Consider the following 22,572-nt stretch of genomic DNA (forward strand, 5'->3'; position numbering starts at 1 on the left):
ACATTGAAATTGAAAGTAAATTTAAAAATTAAAGGGTCCTAATAATTTGAAAAATATTAAATAATAAAATATTTTAAATGTTACAAAATATTTTACATATTCTTTCTATTAAAAAGGGTAAATATACATTTTAATATTTAAACTAGACTTCAAAATTCAAGTTGATACTTAAAGTTTTTTTTATTTATTTAATTAGGTACTTAAACTTGATTTTAAGATTTAATTTTGTATAAAATTTATTCAAGTCCAATTAAGTACTTAAACTCAGTTTCCTTGTTCAAATCAATACTTAAACTTCGATAAGTCTTATTTAAACCGGTTTGAACTATGGAATCATGTGTAATTATCGAATTAAAAAATAAAAATAAATACTTTTATTTAATCTAAACACGCTGTAAGTTATTCCCATTAAAAATAACTCATCTTCAAATTATGACCTTCGGACATAGAATTATGGAAGTACATTTTTAAAGGGTAGAAAAGTAATTTCCTCTTCCTTATCTCTTCTAGGTTCTTCTTCTCTGTAACAGGTAGGAGACTAAGCACTAGCTGTTGTTGTTGTAGTTGTGGGTTTTACATTTTGCCCTTTGTAACAAAATCCAATTTTTCTTTTAAGACATATATTATCTCTCAGAAGACTCAAAGTCATTGATCTGGTATTTTTCTACTACATTTGTCAGCTTGTTAGATCTAAGTACTGAAAGCTCTCTCCTTTGTTGTCTTCAAACAGTTCTTTACCATTTCTACTGTTTAAAGATTTAATTTTGACTTGTGGGTTAGAGTTCAAAAGATCAAAATTTTAATCTTTGGGGGTGTTATTTTTTTTCTTCAGGTTAAAAGTGGGATTATTTTTGGGTTCTAATGATGTCAATTCCTTCACCTTCTCATATGGGTACTCCCCCTCATTCTGAGAACCCGCATATGGATACTACTCCCCCTCTTGATAACCCCCATGACATGGGTAGTTCACACATAGATATTCAACAAGATCTCAACTCTCATATGGATACTCCCCCTCATACTGAAAACCCTAATGATATGGGCAGTCCACATATAGATATTCATCAAGATCTGTTTCCAGAGTAAGTTTTTTTTGGGTTCTCAATTTCTTACTTATCTGCTGTTGGATGAGTTTAATTCATGTTTTTATATAGAAATTTAGGTTTGTTTCTTAAATATTTCATGTTCAAAATAGTTTGAATTTAATGAATTGAAGGTTAGTTTACCATAAAATTGAAGAATTTTCTTTGCTTTGAGAAAGCATGGAAATCCTTATAGTTTAGTATGGTTTACTAGATCTCAATGATGCATGGTCTTTTTTGGGGGGCATTTTGTGATCTAACCCTATTTTAAAAATGTAAAAACCACCTGTAATTGGAAACTATTTACAGTAAGTAGCTACTGGGGAATCTTATATCTTTGAACCCTGTGATAAACCGTCATTCTCGTTCCAAAATCGCCTCGTTGTTCCTGTGTATTCATCAGTTAGTGAGCATAGCAGCGTAACACATTAGTAGCTTCAACGTATCTCGATATTAAGTTTAAAGGTGTAGATTATGTTTTCTTGACTGCTGTTTTATCCCCATTGCAGTTACTATGGTGGAACAGCTTCAGCTCCAGCTCCGGCTCCGGCTCCTGCCCTGGATTCTGCTCCATCTGAGCCAAAACATGAATTTGAGGGAAATGATAACCATAATGGAAATAATGATAGTGCTCCTGTAATTAAAGATAATAATTCCCCTCCACCAGTTCCACCTGGTAGTAGTGGGGAAGGATTACCTTATGCTCCTATACATTGGCCAAATGCTGGTGATATTTGGACCTGGAAAGTGGGGAGGAGAGTCAACAGTGCTGGCTTCTATGGCGATAGATTTCTCCATGTTCCAGAAAGTCTTCGAAAGCCAAATAGTCCAAAAGTCTTTGCGAGCAAGCCAGCACTTGAACGTTTTATCCGGTTGAATTTCCCGGATGCAGATGTTAATGCGTTCTTTGCTTCATTTGTTTGGAAGATCCCTGCCATTGTGGAATCTCCTACTAAAGGTTTGCTAAAAAACATATAGGTTTTACGTTTGAGGTGCCCTTTATCATCTTGTGAGGAAATTCGATATCTAACTTTTTTTCACAGGATGAAAGTTGCAATGCATATTGATTATATAAGATTTAGTGTCAAATTAGAGGTTCTCTTTAGGTTAGCTTAGCCCAGGTTGATGTGGTTTAACCATTAAGATTTGTTCAAGGTGAATTGGTGTGGAGTCAAATCTTTAAATTTCATGTTGGTAGGTTAAGAGTTTTGAAATGCATTAGTAATGGAAGAAACAAAGAGCAATTACGGGGGATGCTTTTGTGGACTGAACCTATGTTAGGAAAGGCCATTAATTTCGATTCTCTAATGAAGGCTTAGGTTCTTTTTCTTGTGATTCTATTTCAGTTGATTTTGTTCTTAGGTTCGTTGATTGCGATTTTTTTCAATGAATTTCCTTCCTTTCTAGAGTAGGTTTTCTATTTATCTAACAAGTCTGGTCCGGATGTACCGAATAATAAAACCTAAGCAAAATTTCTTTAAAACCCTAAATTGATCTAGGTCTCCCTCTAATGAGTCCTAAGGTTTAGTGTCTTTTTTGTATTTGAACTGTCAAACCACAATAGATCATTACAAAAATCGAGCTAAGGGCGCGTGTTTTTAACATATTTCCTCTTTACCCTGTCTAGGTACCTTATACAAGCTAGTATCGGTCTAGGCTTTCTGCTTAAAATTCTACGAAAATTCTTTGGAGTTCCTTTACTTTTTCAATAAGCTTCTTTAGATTTGTCATGTTTGTATCATATAGCAAAGTTTATATAAAAAAATTTAACACATAAACAAGAATTTTCTTTTGAAGAAAACGGCCCCATGACTCGACCTCACCTGATCATAATGGCCTTTTGCGCTGCGCCTTAGTGCCTAGGCGCTCGGCTTGACATCACTGTTAAATATATGCATGTTGGAAACATTTATATCCGACACTCTTGCCAAATTTTACTCATCCTCATCAAATATGTTTGTCAAAGGTCGTTGATTGCAGGCCTTACAGACCTATAAACTAAGAATTAATCTGTTTCTTATTGCTACTGCTGATGACCTTATAGGCTTCTTTTTTCTCGTATTATGTCTGCTTTGATGAACTGTATGTTATGATGAACATTCATGGTAATGACCGTCGCCTTGGAAGTTGCAAATGAGGAGGTACTGCCATAATGGCATAATAGCTCTAGAACAGTCGTACCTGAATTAAGGTCGGTGTTTAGCTATGTGTCGGTTAGGTTGTGAATGTATGTGCCTGTGGACATCCTTTAAGTAGCCAGTAGGCATTCCAAGTGTTGAGTTTGAGATGAAGTGTCATTATCCAAATTGATCCATTTCCATTCATTTTTGTTTCATCTAGGGATAGGGAATTGTTGACGTAGTAGTCCATGCTATACTCATGCAAAATTCTTTGTTCTTCTTTTCTGGCCTATTTATCACTCCTCCTGAAGTTCGAAGTTGCAGGATGTTCATTTTCTCTTCATTGCTTAGCTAAAATACTTTTACCTTTTATGTGATGAATGCCACCTCTCATCCTTTCAGTGGCAGCAGCGCCTGCAGCACCAGCAGAAGGAACAGAAGATGATAAACAAGAAAGTGACACAAAAGGTCTCCGTAGAACCCAAAGGAAGAGGGCTCCCCCTCCTCCCCCATTCAGTACTCCGAGTTCCATCGAAGGTAAAAAAATCCGGTGTTCGTGTATGTTGCTTTGTTCTTTGGTTACTTATGGTTTCTTCTGTGCCTATTAATCAAATCTCTCTTCCTGGAAGCTGAAGGTGACGCAATGTTCATTTTCTCTTAATTGCTTAGCTGAAATAACTTTTTTCTTTAATGTGATGAATGCCTACTCTCATCCTTTCAGCGCCAGCAGCGCCAGAAGAAGGAACGGAAGATGTTAAACAAGAAAGTAACTCAAAAACTCCCCGTAGAACCCAAAGGAAGAGGGCTCCCCCGGCTCCCCCAGTGAGTACTCCGAATTCCAGTGATGGTAAAAAAATGCAGAAGAATAGTAAAGGATCAGCCAAAACTAAGCGACCAACTCGCCAGCGCGGTAAAGAGTCTGCCCCACCCCCAGCTGAAACTGAAGATATGAATAGCGGTCTTGATTTGTCTTTCTTAGACAATGAAACGGGAAGAGGTTAGAATTGGGAATGCTTACAATTTTCCTGAAAACAGTTTCTTGTTTCTTCCTTTCATTCACCTTTTGAAATGGTTGCAGCGGAATTCGACAACTACCTCAGTTCTTTGGATGAAATCCTTGCTCAGCCTTTCTCTGAAGAACCATTTTCACATCCAGCAGAGATGCAAAACTCGTTTGCAGGAGACAGCGAAATGGCTGAAGCTCGAAGGAAACTATCTTCCCTTCTCGATATGGATTTCCCTTCATTGATTTGCTTCAAAGACCTCGAAGAACTCGCGAGTCTAGCATCCAAACTCCGAAAAGACCCCACTCTTACCGCCGAACAACTCGTGAAGCTGAAGTTAATAGAAGAGATCCCATCATTTTGCGAGGTGTTCCTCGAAAACAGGGAAGTAATGGAACAGGCAGATAAGTTCTTTAGAGGCCTTGACGACAACAGGGCCAAGGTCTCTTCCCTGAAACAAGAATACAGCGAGTTAAAACAACAGGTAACAAACCTAGAGTCTGAGGTAGATTCCAACACAATGACCGTGCAAGATATCGACAACCAGATAGCACAACTCAAAGCACATCGAGCCGAGCTCACGAAACTGATAGACAAAAAGAAAAGAGACAAGGATGAATTGACATATAACCAAAAGTTGGTGGCAAACTCGATACCGAAAGTGGTGCATGAGGTACAGCTTGCTAATGCTAAAAAACCAGAATGGGAGCTAAAGAAGGAAAATGCATTAAAGCGTGAAGGTGAAATACTAGCTAAATTTGCTCCTTTAAAAGGGTTTTCCCTTTGAAAGAAATTATGTGTTATCATATCATTGTCTGTTGGTAATATCTTGAACACCATAGGTATGGGACTAGTTTTATATTTATTTAGTGATAATAAAATAACAGTGGTAGCTTTGCTGAGACTGCAATTTGGTAGTGTATTGCTTTTGAGGATTGTTGTAACTTGGTAACTTTGGCTAGTGCCCCCTTTGTACTTTTGAACCGTCAAAACTCAGTAATTACTGTTTCTAGTTTTAACTTTTTGTAATAATGTCAAAATTTGATATTTTAATCTCAACGGCTGAGTAATAAAATTCAAAATTGATTTAATTTGTGATGTTGGGACCAATTGAATCGTATTTTATGGAAAAATTGTAAATTTGATCGAAGTTATAAAAATAAGGTTTAAATATTCATTTAATTTTTAAATTCATCATTTTTTCTTAAGTTGGTACTCGTGACATGATAATATAGACATCATTATGACGCTATAATTTTTTTTTAAAAAAATTAAATGTTTTAAAATATATATATATATCAATTTTTAAAATCATAAAAAATTATAAATAAAAAAATACTAAAAGTTTTTAAAGTTCCAGAAATGGGTTGAATTTTTAAATTTTTAGTTCACGACCTCCTCCATCTTGACCAACACCATGGAAGAAATTTCTTCAGCAGCGAACTGTTTCTCTTAACCCTTGTAAGCAAGGACCTTGAAAGGCTAATGCTTCATATCGCTTTGGAGTTGTTATAAATCTAAAAATAAATATAATAATAATAGAAGGATCAAAATTGAAATATGTAAGAAGGCTCATGACTTTTTATGCATTTTTGGTCAAGCCATTATATACAATAGTCCTAGTAGTATACGCTAGAATTTATGATTCAGGCCAAATAAAACTTTCTTTCATTCTCTTCAAATAATTTGTTCTATTATTATTATTTAAATTTTGTGTTTATAAAATTATTTCCTGAGCTTATGTTGAATTTTATAACAATATAGATTGTATATTCATATCATTTTCAAGTCAATATTCCATTTAAAACAATACATATATATCGGTTTTTTTTATTCAAATGACTTTTCTGTTTTCATTTTTAATCAGTTCCCAACTTTAAAATATTTTAATTACTCTCTAAACTATCAATATTATATTAATCAGGTCCTTTCGTATAACATAATTTAAAATAATAATTTTAAAGAAACATAAAATGTTACCTGAAAAATGTAAAACCGAAAAGAAAAAATAGTGAATGATTATTTCTCTAAAACTTCAAAAACCTTATCCATTTTTATCACATAAGATCCAACAAATCATTTAACACTTAAAAATTTTGATATGACATCGATGGTTTAAAGATCTAGTCTTATTTAAAAGTTAAATTGAAAAACCTTACTAATAGTTCGAACTTTGAAGATGTTTAGTGCAATTAACTCTATTAAAAAAAAAATCTTACAAGAATTTCTTAACCTGGTAAATAAAAAACCAGATAGAAGTGTAAAAATGAGTTAAAAATATCTTTGACAAATTATATTGGTACAAGGAATTAGCATAACGGCGGCAGGAATGGAGCCTAGCCTGGATTCACCCAATAATATTATTGATGCTTCTAAATATACAGCATTTGTGATTATAAAGGAATCTTACCTTTGGCCATAAAAGCAGCAACCCTACCAATCAAAAATCATAGCAAATAAAAGTGTTTCAATCTCAAGAAAAGCATTTAAAATTTAAAAGCTATAGTAGGCGTCTTACACATATTTCAGGTTAAGCTAAGACTAAAAATGGAGTAACGGTTAAAGTTCTTATCTGCCATCTACATCATAAGTTCAAACCTCATAATCTCCTAGAGATAAGTGACCTTTGCCCCCTCAAAAATGGTAAGTATGCTTTTTAGTCCCTTAGAAGTTTATAAAATTACAAGGTAATATAATTGTAAAATTGCACTTTGATCCCCAAAATTTTATGATTCATCTGACTCCCTACAAATTTTTTTAGCTTGACCCATCTTCCCGCAAGGTAAGTCTATTACCCTGGTCATGGTCTTGGTCTTCCCCTACCTCACCTCCAGGGCTTAGGGACCTAAAAGTTGGGTGACTCAAGAGTAACCCAACAAGCATGACCACTACCCCCACAAAGATATTCCTGAATGGTCACTACAAAGATAAAAGTTTACGTCTCTTTGGGAAGATGGAATGCTTGATAAATATCGCACTAAGTGAAGGAGAATGCAGGCTCAGCAACAACTGACAATCAAAGATGCGAAACATTGATGTTGAAATTGAGTTTCTGCCATGGTGTGAATCAAAATGAAACAAGATAGTGACAAGCAAAAAGGAGTTGAAGGTTGTCCGAATTGTCCTTTCGGATCAATACATTCATAACCAAAAAAAAAGAAGAAAAAAAAAAAAGCAACACGGATGTATGTTTGACATCATGAATCTACAATGGAGCTTCTTTAAGCTTTACTTTAGAGAAAGAAAGTTGATCACCAAAAAGATTCATCATAATATGAAAAAAGAATGAATGAAATGTATGAATAAAAAGACCCCCAAAAAGATAAATGTAGTTTTATCATTACTTGCCAAAAAACACACAAGGCAAAATACGAAACCCTCAAGTCCAAGCTTTGGTGGCAAACCGACCAAGTGGACCAAAAGCATAGATTCTTAACCACAAAGTAAGAAGGGAACCAATTCTCAACATCAACAACCCCAAAGTTACTTATTGCTTTTACCATGTTTCTGGTTGAGTTTCAACCAAGGATGTATAAACAAGAAAAATGCAAGCACTTCATATACAACAAATCCCTATGACGAAGACGGGGAAGTAATCATTTAGCTAATCGCTACCTTGTAATGCAAACATGTCATATCCTAACTCAGAATGTGATTTCATCTTTGCTCTAAATCTAAACTATTTAGCTCTTGGCTACTGCATATGAAAACAGGAAACATACCAAAGAAAACCAATCAACGATGCCACTCCGCTACCACATGGTTCGCACCTAAGGGAGGCCTTTCCTAGCTTCCCCATTTGCCTAATTTCAACCAGTTCATATAGATTCTCACCTCTATGGAAGTAAATAAAAAACAACATAGGATCAAAACACATCCACAATCATGCTTACAATCATTTTTTCACATAGACAATAACTTATGCAAAGCATATACTTTCCCATGAAACAAAAAGCATCATAAGCAACCTTAATATAAACAAAACATTGATAATAAAAAAATATATTTTACTGCAAATTGTAAAGGTAGCTAAATCCTCCAATGGAAAACATCAAAATCATGCCAAAGGAATCATCTAAATAACCCCAAATGTCCATCATTCAGAGAAGAACAATTCTTGATTTGATTAAGTAATAAAAGGTAGTAACCATACAAAAAAAAAAAAAAAGAAGGGCTAAGCTCCACCAGTGACCTTCAAGAACTAAAATGAAAATAACATGCAATTAAGGAAACAGAGCTAAAGGTTCCATATTTATTACTTACTGTACAAGAACAAGCCTATTATTGTTATTATTGTTGTTATTACCATTTCCCATGCCTCCTCTCAACTCGTCACCACCACCACCGTCCTCCAAATTCTCCACTTCACCTCCCTTGGGCACCGTCACAATTAGCTCCCCATCCTCGTAAACAGCACTCGCCAGCTCCGGCCGTGTCGTCTCCGGCAGCCTGAACCGCCACATATCAAGCTCCAAATCATCCAGCAAACCAAAATCCACCAAACTGTTCGACCTAATCACAATCTTAGTAACCCCAGGATGGATTTCAACCGTATGAGCCCTCACGACATCGCCGATCCTCCCATCCGTCTCCGCCACGAACTTGAAACAGTCAGGGCTTTCCTCCACCGCCACGTCTGCATCCGACCTAAAAGGCAGCTCGAGGACGCGGCTGAAGATGTGGGGTAACCTCCGGAGCTTCTTGTTGGACCCGCCGATCAACAAGGTCTCAGCTTGAGACCTTGTGGTCCTTGGGTTCATCTCGTATTGGATGGTGATGTTCCTTTTCTTCGGCAACGGATGGATCCTCATGGTGCTCTTTGAGGGTATTAAATATTTGGGTTCCTTCCGGTTTTTTTTACAAAGATTTGAAGAACTTAAATCAAAGGAGAAGAAGGCTAGGAACAAGATTATTAATAGCAACAACAACTAAGATGCTTTCTTGAAGAAAAGTGAAGAGATTTGGAAAGGAATCAAAACCCTGATCAAGTTTGTGAGTGGAAAAGGTAGAATCATAAAAAGCAATGGTGTCAATTCTTCAAATTTTTATTTTTTTTCTCTTGCTTTTTTGGGAAGATCTTGATAAAAACCCATAAAAAGGGTTACATAAAAACTAAAATGGAAGAAAAGGATTCTAAAAATTTTTAAAAAAAATTGTTCTTGTAGATTGAGGGCTGAAAGAGGCAATTAGATTTTGTGATTTGGTTTTTTTTTCCAAGAATATGAAACAAAATTGTATGAGAAACACAGAAATCTGGCCTTTTATTCAAGTGCAGGAAAACTAAGAGCCAATGGCTAAATTATAGCCGGAAATAGCACATAAAGGAGTAGGTTTTGGTTGATGGTCCCTTAAGTTTTAGATAATTACCTATCAAGCCCACCTCCTTTTATTTATTTTCTTTTTACAGGAAAAAGGTAAAGAACTACTATTTAGTGATTTATTTTTTGATAATTACTATTTACTGATTATTGTCTACAAAGTACACAGTTAAAATCTAACACATGGGTAAATATATTATATTATTTATTATTCCTATTAGAAGACCCAAAATCTACACAGCAAAATGAAATGCAAAAAAAAGTAAAAATAAAAAATTAAGTAGATAACTATTTTTAGATTGTAAAATTTAATGCTCTTTGATTCCCATTTCATCTATATTTATACAATTATTTTATATTTTCACAAAGGTATTATTATCTATTAACTAAGTAATAACTCAAATGTGGATTTACTAAAATCTTATTATTTCTTTCACTAAATTATTAATAAGTTAGGTTTATATTTTAGTCATTCAATTTTAAAAGGTTATAAAATAGTCATTGAATTATTCAAAAGTTTTAATTTAAGTCATTAAACTATTATTTTATATATATAATATCTAGCTAGCGAGTTCCAGTTGACGATTTGATGATCAGTACAGAAGATCAATACCCATCGGTGAGTAGAAAAATATATTTTGGATCTAAGTTGATCTGATAGCCAATGTCGGAGATCGAAGAAGAGAACTTTTTGGATTTTAGTTCGCAGATTCATAACATTCAAAGTTGTTTCATTAAAAAAATAAATTGTAAAAAACAATGGGAATATGAGCTTTCGATTGGTCCATGTAGTGTGAACAAAGAAAATCATATACAACAATGATTTAACAACCTGATGACTTAAATAAAATTTTTTGAATAGTTCAGTAACAATTTTGTAACTTTTAAAAGTTGAATGGCCAAAACATAAATTTACTAATAATTGAGAGACATTGAATGTAATTTACACAATTTTTATAAAGTAATAAATATTAATTTCAGAGTATTTTTTGTCTTATTATATGTTCATATAAAATTTAGAAAAAAAAAATACAAAATGGAATTCAAACCCAAAACATTCAACTTTCGCTCTCTCAACTTTATCGCTAGCTATATTTAACTTTTATATCAAATTTTTTTATAAATTTGTTAAATAATTAATTTTGTACCCATATAGTATTAACCTTTGGGATTTTCTCTATTAATTTTTTATTTTGTTATTTATATTATGAAAATAATTCCTTTTTATAAAATATTTATAGAGTGAGTATATATTATAATTGTAATTTATTTTATAAATAAATTTAATATCACGAATCAAGTAACAGAGTCTAATAAATGAAAGTACATAAAAAAAAAAAACCAAACAAATTTGTTATACTCACTTAAATAAGTGAAATAAACACTTGATACTAAATTTACATTTATGAAAAAATAAATAATAATTGAGTTATAGGTGAAATGGTAAACATTTATTACGCATTGAATCTCTTTTCTTTTTTTGAAAATAAGGCAATGGATTAATCAATCAAATAAAATTAACTGAAGCTAACATGCTTACATCATACACTCAATTTTATTGTCCTTCCTAATTCGACCATTATTCGTAGAAATATCATACAGTAAAATAGAATTCCCAGAAGTGTGATTTGCATGACCTTAGTTAAGGAGTGAGAAGTTTTATTGGTACTCGTACGAGTCTAAACCTTACATATTACATTTTTAATTGTTTCATCTCAACATTCATGTAAAAAAAATAAAAAAATATTATTGTTTTAATATTCAATTTTTTATTAATAATTTTTTTAAATTGAGTTGATGTTAAATTTAATTCATATATTGAAAAATAAAATCACCTTTTTATTTCCCATAATAATATTGAAGATAAGTTTGAAAATCAAACATTCTGTACTTGACATGAGGTTTGCATACAAGGACGGGGGACGAAGTTGCCATGTTCCTTCCTAGAAGAAGGATGAGATATGGCTTCATTATAAATCAGAAATAAATAAATAAAATAATAAAACAAACCCTTTTATCTATATTTGTTTAACATATTTTTGGCATTCTCAGTTTGTAGGTTTGCGTATTTACGTTTGTTTTCTTATCATATATGTAAAATAATATAAGAAAATTATATGGAAAAATATTTTGTACATTGTCGAAAATTTTAAACTCAACATATAGAGTAAGAGGATTGACAAATGTCCTATAAATATTTTTTAAAACTATTTGTGGAATAAAAAAAAGTACACTACCAATGTACAAAATAATAGCCCTTATTATATTATTGATTTTATTGTTTATAAGATTTATCACATTTATTAAAAATATTTGGTTAAGTAAATTTATTTGACAATAAGATTTTTGATACTTACAAATAAGAATTTTGATTAAAATTGTTTTGTTAAATTTTTTTATTAAATTCTGTTATCTTTAAAATGTTTTTTTCCGATGACTGCAAAAATGAAAGGAAAATATATGTTACTTTAATTTTAAATACCAAAATTTAATTATTTATACAGTAACTTTATATTTCATATATAAAATTTTATAAATAATACATTTATATAATTCATGTAATTTATTGGTACACTATTAGTGAAGTTTTTAGATTTTACAAAGAAAGTTAGAGAGCTAGAGGTTGATAAGTGTTTTATAGAAATATAATAAAATATTAGAAAAAAGACACGTGACAATTTTTAAAGTTGTTTGTGAAATAAAAGAAGACACTATCGATGTATCAGATGCTAACCTACATATTATAACTATATTAATTATATATTAATTATAATTTATTTTCGTCATTTATTGAATATTAAGGAAAAGAATTTGAAGCGCATGGGCATTATTAGCACAGAATATGCCAATATTTTGTATTGGACAAATATTTTAATAATGATTTATTTTTTATTATAATATTTTAATTATCAAACTAATTGGTAATTATGCTTTTTAGTTCTTTACTTTAATTACATAAAATTAAAATTATATCATTTAATAAATTATAAAATTAAATGTAACTCATGTAATATTATAAACCGGTAATATACAAATGTTCAAGGTGATATGTATATTTTTTTAATATATTCAACTCTAAAATATGAACTTTAAATTTTGTTCAAGTCCACCAATAATTGTAATTTGCTAACCAAAGCCTATTTCGAATCTTCCATGCTATTTTTTATTTTTAACATATAATAATTTTATTTTATATAATTAGTAATTATATATCTTTTAATTACTACCCTTATAATATAGCATATTTAATTTTCATATCATATAAATTATATTATATATAAAATAACAAAAAATAAACTTGAAACGTGCCAGGTTGGGCTTAAGCTTGGAATATTAGAGTTCGAGTCTGATCCATATTTTAAACGTGTTTGTTCAAGTCAATTTTGGGACTAACATTTTTATCTAAACTATTCTAAATTTTGGGTGGGCTTTTGATTTTAAGTATGTATCTCAGTCCTTAAACAAGTCTAGTTTAAAGTTAAGTTAGGACCTATTTACCATTTAATAGAAAATAAATTCAATTGTTATTTTATTTTATTTTATTTCATTTAAGTTTATAGTATCCTTTATCAAACAATCTAATTATATCCAATAATTAATTTTAAATAATTTACCAAACAAATTTTATAACTTAAATTCAACACTTAATTTCTTTGGTACTTATTTATTCAGCACTTAATTTTTCAGTTTATCAAATACAACCTTAGTTTGGAACTAGTCAATTTAGGTTTTAAATTTTTTTGGATCATTTTAAGTTTGAACCATTTTGGATTTTGATCATTTAGGTTGTTTTAAGTTTAGTGCCGTCAAATTTGCCAATTAAGTTTTTCGAGTTGGGCGATTTCTAGTTTTGTCATTCGGATTTGAGTGTTGAGTTTTGGTCTTTTAAACTTACTTGTTTAGGTGGTTTTGGTTTGAATCAATTTAGTTTGAAGTCAACGTAAAAAATAATTCAAGGTCATTTTGAATTTGGGCAATTTTAATTTTATGTTATTTTAAGTTTGGATTTGTTTTTCCAAATTTTGGATAGATAAATATAAATTATTAAATTTTTATGGTTAAATTAAAATTAACTAGATTTAAATTTGAGTTAATGGGATTAAGTTTTCGAATTCATAGCAAACAAATATTTTCTCCCTGATGATTTTTAGTGCTCATAAAACTAAAATAATTTATTAATAAAAACTATTTTTATTTATTTTAAGATGGAGATAGAAGGGGAAAAGACGGATTTTTTTTTTTGCATAATGTAAATATATATACGAGAGAGTAGTTGAATATTTATGGGTGTTAAGTTCCTTCGTGGATTAGAATAGTTACATAAAAATATGTTGTTCAATTGTTTTCTATGATAAAATGATATTACAATAATCTCGACATCTATGGGTGTCAAGGTCCATTTGAATACATTCTTCTAAAAATTTTATATTTTGTTGTTATAGACGGATTTGACTTGATATTGTAGGACCTCAACACTTATGAGTGTCAAGATCAAGCTTTTTTGTTACACATTGAACTCGATTTCCATGTATTTTAAGCTGCCTAAACTTTCCAATCACTTTCAAAATTTAAATTTTATAATGTACCTTATTTTCCCATAGTTCATAAATTAGTATTATGAAAATTATCATTCATAAGATAGTTTAACAAATATTATGTTATTGTCGTGTTTACCAATTGTTGATGGTAAATTTATAATTTTTTTTAACCAATATTATGTTATTGTTTACCGATTGTTAAATATATTATAAGTATATTAAAAGGAAGTTGTGTTATTGTTTTTGGTTGCTATTATAGTAAGTTCGTGCTAATTGGACTACATTGTATGTTAACATTGTTTGTAAGGTTAGAAATTTAATATTCTGACACCACCAATTGAGAAGATGCATGCTCTAACATACTACTTGAGCTCTTCATCAATCACATCGACTGGAGGATGCTACATCAATATTTGCAACTCAATGAACTTTACTTGAACCCATCGATTGGATAATTTTTGATCAATCTAGTCATTACATCTTCAATATTTATTCGAACTAAATTTTTTTTACATTAATAACAATACCGATTTTAATCGTGTTAAGTCTCAATCAATATTTTTTTATAATATTTAAATAAAAAACCCTCAAAAAAATAAAAAAAATAAAAACAGTTGATGTTGTGAAAATATGGGTATAATTAAGAAATTAATCACATTTACAGCATGATTGGAAGCTGCTTTCAAAACTTTAACCGACTTTGGAAGCACCCCAACATTCATGCAATCATTTCTAGCCATATTACGCGGTTTTGGTTCAAAGTTCAAACTTGTACTGTATAATCCTTTTCAATTAAATGTAATTCAAACAATTAGGTTGAATATTCATTAGAATGTCTCAAAATAATAAAAAAAAGTTATTTAAAGAGATTTTCATGTTAATTTTTTATATGAATAAAAGGTAGAGAAAGTACATACAAATTATTAACGTTAAAAATTAAATTTAAATTTTAAAATCTAAAAAAAAAGATTAAATTCTAAAAAATAAAAATACAAGAATTAAATTTCAAATTTATAAATATTTGATTTTTCATCTTCTTACTAATCTATTAAAAAACAGCTTTATTTATGACAAGTTTTAAACTATTTTATGTTTATATGATCTCCTTATTTTAATTAAACAGATAGAAAAATTACAATTTTTGAAAATTTAGTAAAATTATCTAAAATGTTTGAAAATTTTAATTAGAAAATTTAAAATTGGGTACCACTTCTATCCCATAATCTTGTATGTTGGTAATTCTATTACCAAATTTCTTTTTTCTGGATGAATTACCCAACCAATGGAGATCTATAAAGAATTTAAATTTTAAAAATTATTAGTTATATAATATTTTTTATAAATAGGGTAAATTACACTAATTGTTTCTAAATTTTATTTAAAATTACATTTCTATCACTCAACTTTTAAAAATTATATAATAGTTACTAACGTTATCAAATTGTTATATTTTTGTCACTCAATTGTTAATTTATGTTAAAAAAACTAACGTTGCACCTTAAGTCAAAGGTTTAATAGCTAATTTGGTCCCTGAGCTATAATTAAAAAATCATTTTGATCTTTCTAAAATTTTCATAACAATAACTGTAAAAAAAATTAAAAAAAAAACTTAAGCTAAAAATTATTAGAAAATCTATAAAATAAAAACAATCATAATTTAAAAATATAAAAAAAAAACTTAAAATATGTATAAAGCTAAAAGTTTCTTAAAATTAAAACTAAAAATTATTGATATAATTGATGGCAAGAAATATTTTGTGGCTAAAACAGTGACTACAAATTCAAGCATTGTTTCATTACCAAACTTGTCTTTTTTTTTCTTTTCTTCAGAATAAAAGTATTGAGCTATTTGTTTTGAAGTTATTTGGATAAATTAGAGCCCAAAACACAAAGATCAATTGAATTGAAGACATGAAGATTGATTTTTTGCGAATTAAACCTGGTTACTTGCAGAACAAGTAAAGTCACTTACTATAATTGAAGATTACGGATTGCACAAAGACTCTTATAGAAGTATTATTTTTTGCTGATTTTTAGCCTTACTTTATAGAAATTTGATTAGATTATACCTATTATGTAAGCAAAGCTTAAGTTTTGACTAGTTAGGTTAAAGGATTGATTATTAAGAGTACCTAAGAGAGAGAGAGAGAGAGAGAGAGAGAAGACTTTGAGAGAGCACAAATTTATTCAAGCTAGGAACGAATATGTGTTATCCATGAATTCCTTAAAACTTTTAAGCAAATTATTATATAAAAGTACTTTAAAATTTCAAACTAAATTTCACTTGTTTTCCACCGTTGATGAATACCTTTAATCATATCAACTTCATGTTGTGTTATCTAGGAATTCCTTGGCAAATTTTATTTTGTTTTATTTTTTTTCTTAAAGCCAAAAAGTATTAGTAAAATACATTTCAATGCAAGATTCAGATTCCACTATTAGACCGATTGTTGCTTCTCGAGTTTTCAAGAAATAAAATCTAGGCCTGCAACACTGCTTTCATTCTCAAGAATCATAAAAAACTTCTACCATCAACAACCTATTTGCAGGATTTTCCTGTTAATTATGAAAAATAAAATAAAAAGAGAAAAAAAATAAGAAAGAAGAGGGCAAGAGAAAAGGGCAAGAGAAAAGAGCAAAAGGTTCTACTATATTGTTTAGGTTCTTTGGTAAGTTTAAATTTTTGAAATTCTAGATTTTTTCTTTTAATTTATAATGCAAAGTACTCTATTTCTTTTTTCTAAACCTATTATTTCTTTTCTGTAACTCCCATTATTAGAGTGATTGAGTTTTTGAGTAACTTTCATTTTTGGATTTTTAATTTTTTTAAATTTATAATACACAAAGCAAGTGAAAAAACGAGTAGGATTAAAGTGAATGGGTATTTAATATTTTTTTGTGAAAGTTCAAAAACGGTGATTCTTTATGAGATTGAATGTGAAAAAATTAACTGCAAAACCTTGGTTTTTCCTAGCTACAATTAATTTTTATATGATTTTTCTATTTATTGTTACATTATTTTATTTTTATTTTACAATTATTGTTGTTTTTTTTTAAAAAATCAAAACAAATTTTTAACCATAACTCAGGGACCATATTAACTATTAACTCTTTGACTTAAAGTGCAATGTTACTAACGGGAGTTAACATTCAAGTGACAAAAATGTAGCAATTTTATAATACTAGTGACTATTATGTAGCTTTTGAAAATTAAGTGACAGAAATATAATTTCAAACAAATTTAGGAATAATTGACGTAGTTTACCCTTATAAATACCGTGTTACTCGGTGTTAATAAGTTTTAAATTTTATTAGTATTTTCATATCATTATTACTTTTCTTTTTGTTGTGTTCTCAAAAAGCATGCTATCATCTAAATGTGGATGTTTGTTCTCTTTGAATCTACTTTTAATTGTGCATTTATATATAAAATATAATTAAATATAATGTAATGTAATATAATATAATCTCGATAGCTAAAAAATATAATTTTTTGACTAAATTTATTCATTAATAAAAATAATAATTTTTTTAAATTACAAAAACAAAATATATTGTACTCAATTTAATTTTTAATATAAGATTTAGTTGTTAATTTACTCAATCCATTTTGTTTAGTCATTGGAAAAAAATCGGTTACGATCCAAATACTTACATTACTCTTCCTCTGTTGGACCCTTCATGCAGTGTTTTTAATCACATTCACAAGGTTATGCTTTATGCTAATTTGACATCAAGGCCCGACGATTACATGGTCATGGCTATATTCGGTGTCGATCATCACACAACGTATATTAGACCAAACAGAGACAAAGAATGGACTTACGTTCACCATAATTGGGGTGTACTTCATAATCTTATATACTACTAAGATCGCTTTTGTGCAGTTAATCACAAAGTTGAAGTTATTTATTTTAATGTGGTGGATGGATTATTTTTCAAATATTAACCTATAAATCAAAATGTGGAGTCACCTGCAGGAAACTATTGCTGGTTGAAATAATAAAAAGGTGGCATTGGCATGGAAATGTGGGATATAATAACACAATCAATCGAAGTTTGGAATGCGAAGTTAGATTCGGAGGGATGGGAATGGAGGGAGATGAAAAGCATAGGGTAACAAGAAATATATAATACAAAAATATAATAAGTTATATGGAGTACTCCTCACAACTTACATACTCAATAGTAGAGAAAAGACAACGACACATTTCCTGGCACCTATATATATTGCGAGTGCCAATGAATGGCATCTCTGCCAGCATAGTTCCATAGAACTTAAACAAGCCAATAGGACATCAAATTGGTAAGCATTTATATGAAGGATATAACCAACATGGGTAAAAAATAGACTGTCAATAATGGTTACTAATCGAAAAGAGAAGAAGAAGAACACACATAATTTTATGTGGAAATTTTTTCGGGAAAACAATCATGGACAGTAGGGAAGATAATTCACTATGTCAAATTTGAATAATACAAGAGGAGAAACGGCTATGTCTATTTATAGGTTAGTTAAAACATTTTATTCTAATCAACTTTAAATAGAAGAAACTTTAAATAGAAGAAGTAAACTTTTATAAGGATGCCACTTGTAAATCTTCCTATCTTGCCACTTATATTATATTTTCACAAGAATTTGAATCACACAATTCTAACTAGAACTAAACCTATAATATGTACTCCAAGAGTCAGGGTCTTATGTCATGTTAGGTGATTCTGGTCCTCGTGTTTATCCACCCAACCAAAGATAAATAGCTGCAAGGAGAGAAAAGAGTAGCATAGTATGCCAAAAAATCGTGTACCTGATTGATGCTGCAGAAATTATTTCATCACCTCTCTCCAGAATAGCAGTGTGGAAGCCGCTATAGTTCAGTCGGTTGAAGTGGACCTTTAAAGATAAAAAGTGGCATTTGCAAATGGTTAGAAAATTGATGTGCAAGACAAAAAATACAAAGGCCACAGTTATAAACAACATTATTGATTAAGTTGATCCCACTCCCCCTGTTAACAATGGGCAAAAAGCATTCATCCATCACATTCAGTGCAACAGCTAGTTTAGAATTGCATTCCACCCCCTGTGGAAGTCCCCTGGAAATTGTATCAGAATCTACATTTGTTCTTTGAAGAAGAGACCATGAAAATCCTGCTTCTAGCTCATGTTTGACCCCCAGATACTTCTGTAAATGCTCAAACAGCTGTAGGAACAACAAACACATTTCTGAACATGTGCCTTCACATATCTGACATCCCTTCATAATATAATAGGAACTAGACAGACAAACACAAACTAGAACAAACCCTATAGAAGAAGAGGAGATCATAGAAACTAGGCCTTCAGGATGCATCAAATCAGTAAGGGAAAAAACCTAAAAAACAAATTCCTAATCAAATGATATAACATAAGATAAATCTACCAGATTAACATATATTACACACCTGAAACACAACCTTTCTGTTTAAATAATACATTAATAAAAATGAAGCACTGCGTACAAAATATAGAAAATTTATTGCTACACTTCATGACAACAGCTCTACACTTACCTACAGTGACACAGGAATATCGTTGTCTTACCAACATTGTACATTTGTAAGAAACAACTAATGATACCCAAATACAGAGGGGGGATTCAGAGGCATGAAAAGATCAAGGGGGCAAAATAAAAAAACAAAATCCAACGTCAAATGTCAAATGATAATATACAATACCAGAAAACACATATTACAACCCTAGACGAACCGTTTCTGTTAAAAAATATTACCGAAAAAGTGAACATAACATGCAAAGAAAATTTTATAGATTTGAATTGGGTTTCAATGAATCCTAATTCAACAGCGCTTTGGAGTCTAAGTCTAATCGAATTGGGTTTCAATGAATCCTAACTCAACAAGGTATTAGAGTCTGGGTCTAATTACTCTCCTCTTTCCAACTTATATATATGTATATGTATTAAGCCATAATTATCAACTTGAGCTGCTATCTCACAAAACCACATTTTTCTACGACAGGAAGCATATATTATCGTAGTTTTCGTTAAAATAGATAAGCATGAATTCAGGTGAGTTGCAGTATTCTTAAAACCATTAGTTATTTTAAATAAGCGATTTTGTAACTTGAATAATGTTTAATTTTGTTACTTACAGATTGGGCAGTGTTACCTAGTGAGCTTGTTGATTTGATATTACAAAGGTTGGCTTCAGTGTCAGACTATTTTCGATTTGGTGCAACATGCACGGCGTGGCACGCGTTGTAACGGAGAACATCAACTACTTGTTGTCCCAAAAGCACCCCATGCTCATTGTCCCTCTAAATGCCCAAGACGTTTGGAGCCTATATAGCATCAAAGACAACAAGCTTCTTCCCTTGCCATTCCAAGTACCATACGTCGATTTGTCGGCTCTTCCAACAGATGGTTGGTCACCGTGGATGACGGTTTAGTTGTTCGTTTACTCAACCCGTTGTGTTTGGTCCTTGGGAAACAAATTGATCGCGATCTGAATACTTACATTACTCTTCCTCCATTGGACCCTCCATGTTTTGTTTTTAATCATATTCGCAAGGTTGTACTTTCTGCTAATCCGGCATCAAGCCCCGACGATTATATGGTCATGGCTATATTCAATGTCGATCATCACGTAGCGTATATTAGACCAAGGTGTGTTTCATGATCTTATATACTACCGAGATTGCTTTTGTGCAATTGATTACAAGGGTGGAATTATTTATTTTAACGTGGCTGATAGATCGTTTTTCAAGTATCAGCCTATAAATCATAATGTAGATCTAGAAAATTTTGAAATTAAATATCTTGTGGAGTCACCTGCTGGGGAACTATTGCTGGTCGAAAAAATAAAAATGTGGCATTGACAGGAGGAGCCAAAGTTTGGAATCTGAAGTTAGATTCAGAGGGATGGGAATGGAGGGAGATGAAAAACATAGGAGATTGTGCTTTGTTCGTGGGTGATAACAATTCTTTATCTGTGGTGGCATCCGATTTTTGTGGATGTCAATCAAATTGCATATACTTCATAGATGACTACGAGAACTTTTTATTTCCATCGATGGTTCTAGAGAATTCATATGCGTTAAAGAATACCAAAGACGTGGGTGTATATAATATGGAGACTAGAAGCTTACTCCTTATGACATCGCCAAGGATGATGTGTGGTTGGCTGATACAACAAAACTTAGGATTGTTCCCTCCTCTGTAGTTTATAAGCCTGTTTGATACACTATTATAGCATCTATTATTCTTTTACATGTAATTCTGCATTTCAAACTCATCAACTATATATATATATTTCATGTTTGGTTACTAAAATTATCTTCAAGTGCTATTAGCATTGCCCACAATTATATATTGGTGATGTCATATTCTGTATTTATTTTTAAATATTCTTAAAGATGTATGTGTGGATATATACATTGTTAATACATCTAATCTATGGATTATTAGATGAAGTGCAGAGCTGGAAAATTGTTGAGGATGAAGAGAAAATTTCGATTAGTTTTGACGATAAAATATTCTAAATTATACTAAAACAATTGTTGAATATAGATGCAATGAATATATGTTGATAAGAATGGTATTGGAGGAGCTTATTGATAATGCTGATTTTATGCATGCCAAATGTGAGTGCCTAGAAAGTGCAAGCGAGGTATTTGAGAAAATGACAAGAAGAAAGGTAATATTTTGATTAGTGTGATCAATGTGATTGGTATACATTGGGGATATGCCAATAATGTTGTTGAGTAACATCATGCAGGGGCTGGTTGAGGATGGCTCAAAAACACGTACTGCTTTAGAGTCTAATACTGCTTGATTTCCCATGTCTACTGCACTATCGTCTGTAGAGGAGGTTGCATGGTTTTTGATCCACAAGGTCGTGGGTTTGCGAAATAAAATAAACTCAGGAGATGTAGATATAACAAAACTGAAAACAGATTCCATAGTTGTAGCTTAGCATCTTCTTTCTAACTCAAGGTATTATCACCACACCCTTGCTAGTTGTTGTTATATCATAGTATGGTTCACAAGGCCTTGTACGCCTTAAAAAAAACCTCTAATGGAGGTTCTTGAAAGCTTATAAATTCAGAAAAATGCAGGTCTTACCTTGCTAGTTCTCAAGTGTTAATGTCATGTTCAATGCCCGCCATGATGTATGTACATTAATTTACACGTTAAGCTCCTTTTAGATGGGTTGAGATTAATTCTGGTGCAGTTAATGATATTATATTTGGATGTAGAGTAAGGAAGAGATGCTCATCGATGAAGGAAATGGATTGAACCACCTGTTTTAATTGCTTTCCAGGAATCTCCTACTGCAGTTGCTTTCTATTAATTTATGGTCTAAAAAACAATGATCTGTTTCTTCTTTCACTGCACACCTGGAATCTGATTCCAAGTGCCACTGGTTGACTCTTAAAAGGTTAGACATACAACCTCAAAAAACAAGTATAAGGTTGACCAATCTATAACTAATTTAGTGATGAATCACATACAACA

The 22,572-nt window shown here is 31.0% G+C and overlaps 2 protein-coding genes across 2 annotated transcripts; one reads left to right on the top strand and one right to left on the bottom strand.

Annotated features, from left to right (window-relative positions):
• Positions 1-499: 499 nt before the first annotated feature.
• Positions 500-5,225, top strand: LOC107929117 (uncharacterized). Its single transcript, XM_016860463.2, has 6 exons — positions 500-656; positions 833-1,082; positions 1,592-2,040; positions 3,605-3,739; positions 3,924-4,199; positions 4,281-5,225. Exons 2-6 carry the CDS (start codon positions 862-864, stop codon positions 4,991-4,993), a joined length of 1,794 nt encoding a protein of 597 aa, XP_016715952.1. The 5' UTR covers positions 500-656; positions 833-861; the 3' UTR covers positions 4,994-5,225.
• A 3,080-nt stretch (positions 5,226-8,305) lies between these two features.
• Positions 8,306-9,493, bottom strand: LOC107929164 (uncharacterized). Its single transcript, XM_016860526.2, has one exon. The coding sequence runs from the start codon at positions 9,015-9,017 to the stop codon at positions 8,466-8,468; it is 552 nt and encodes a 183-aa protein (XP_016716015.1). The 5' UTR covers positions 9,018-9,493; the 3' UTR covers positions 8,306-8,465.
• Between the last annotated feature and the right edge of the window lie 13,079 nt (positions 9,494-22,572).

The sequence above is a fragment of the Gossypium hirsutum genome, chromosome D09, assembly GCF_007990345.1.
Source record: "Gossypium hirsutum isolate 1008001.06 chromosome D09, Gossypium_hirsutum_v2.1, whole genome shotgun sequence".
NCBI classification, from domain to species: domain Eukaryota; kingdom Viridiplantae; phylum Streptophyta; class Magnoliopsida; order Malvales; family Malvaceae; genus Gossypium; species Gossypium hirsutum.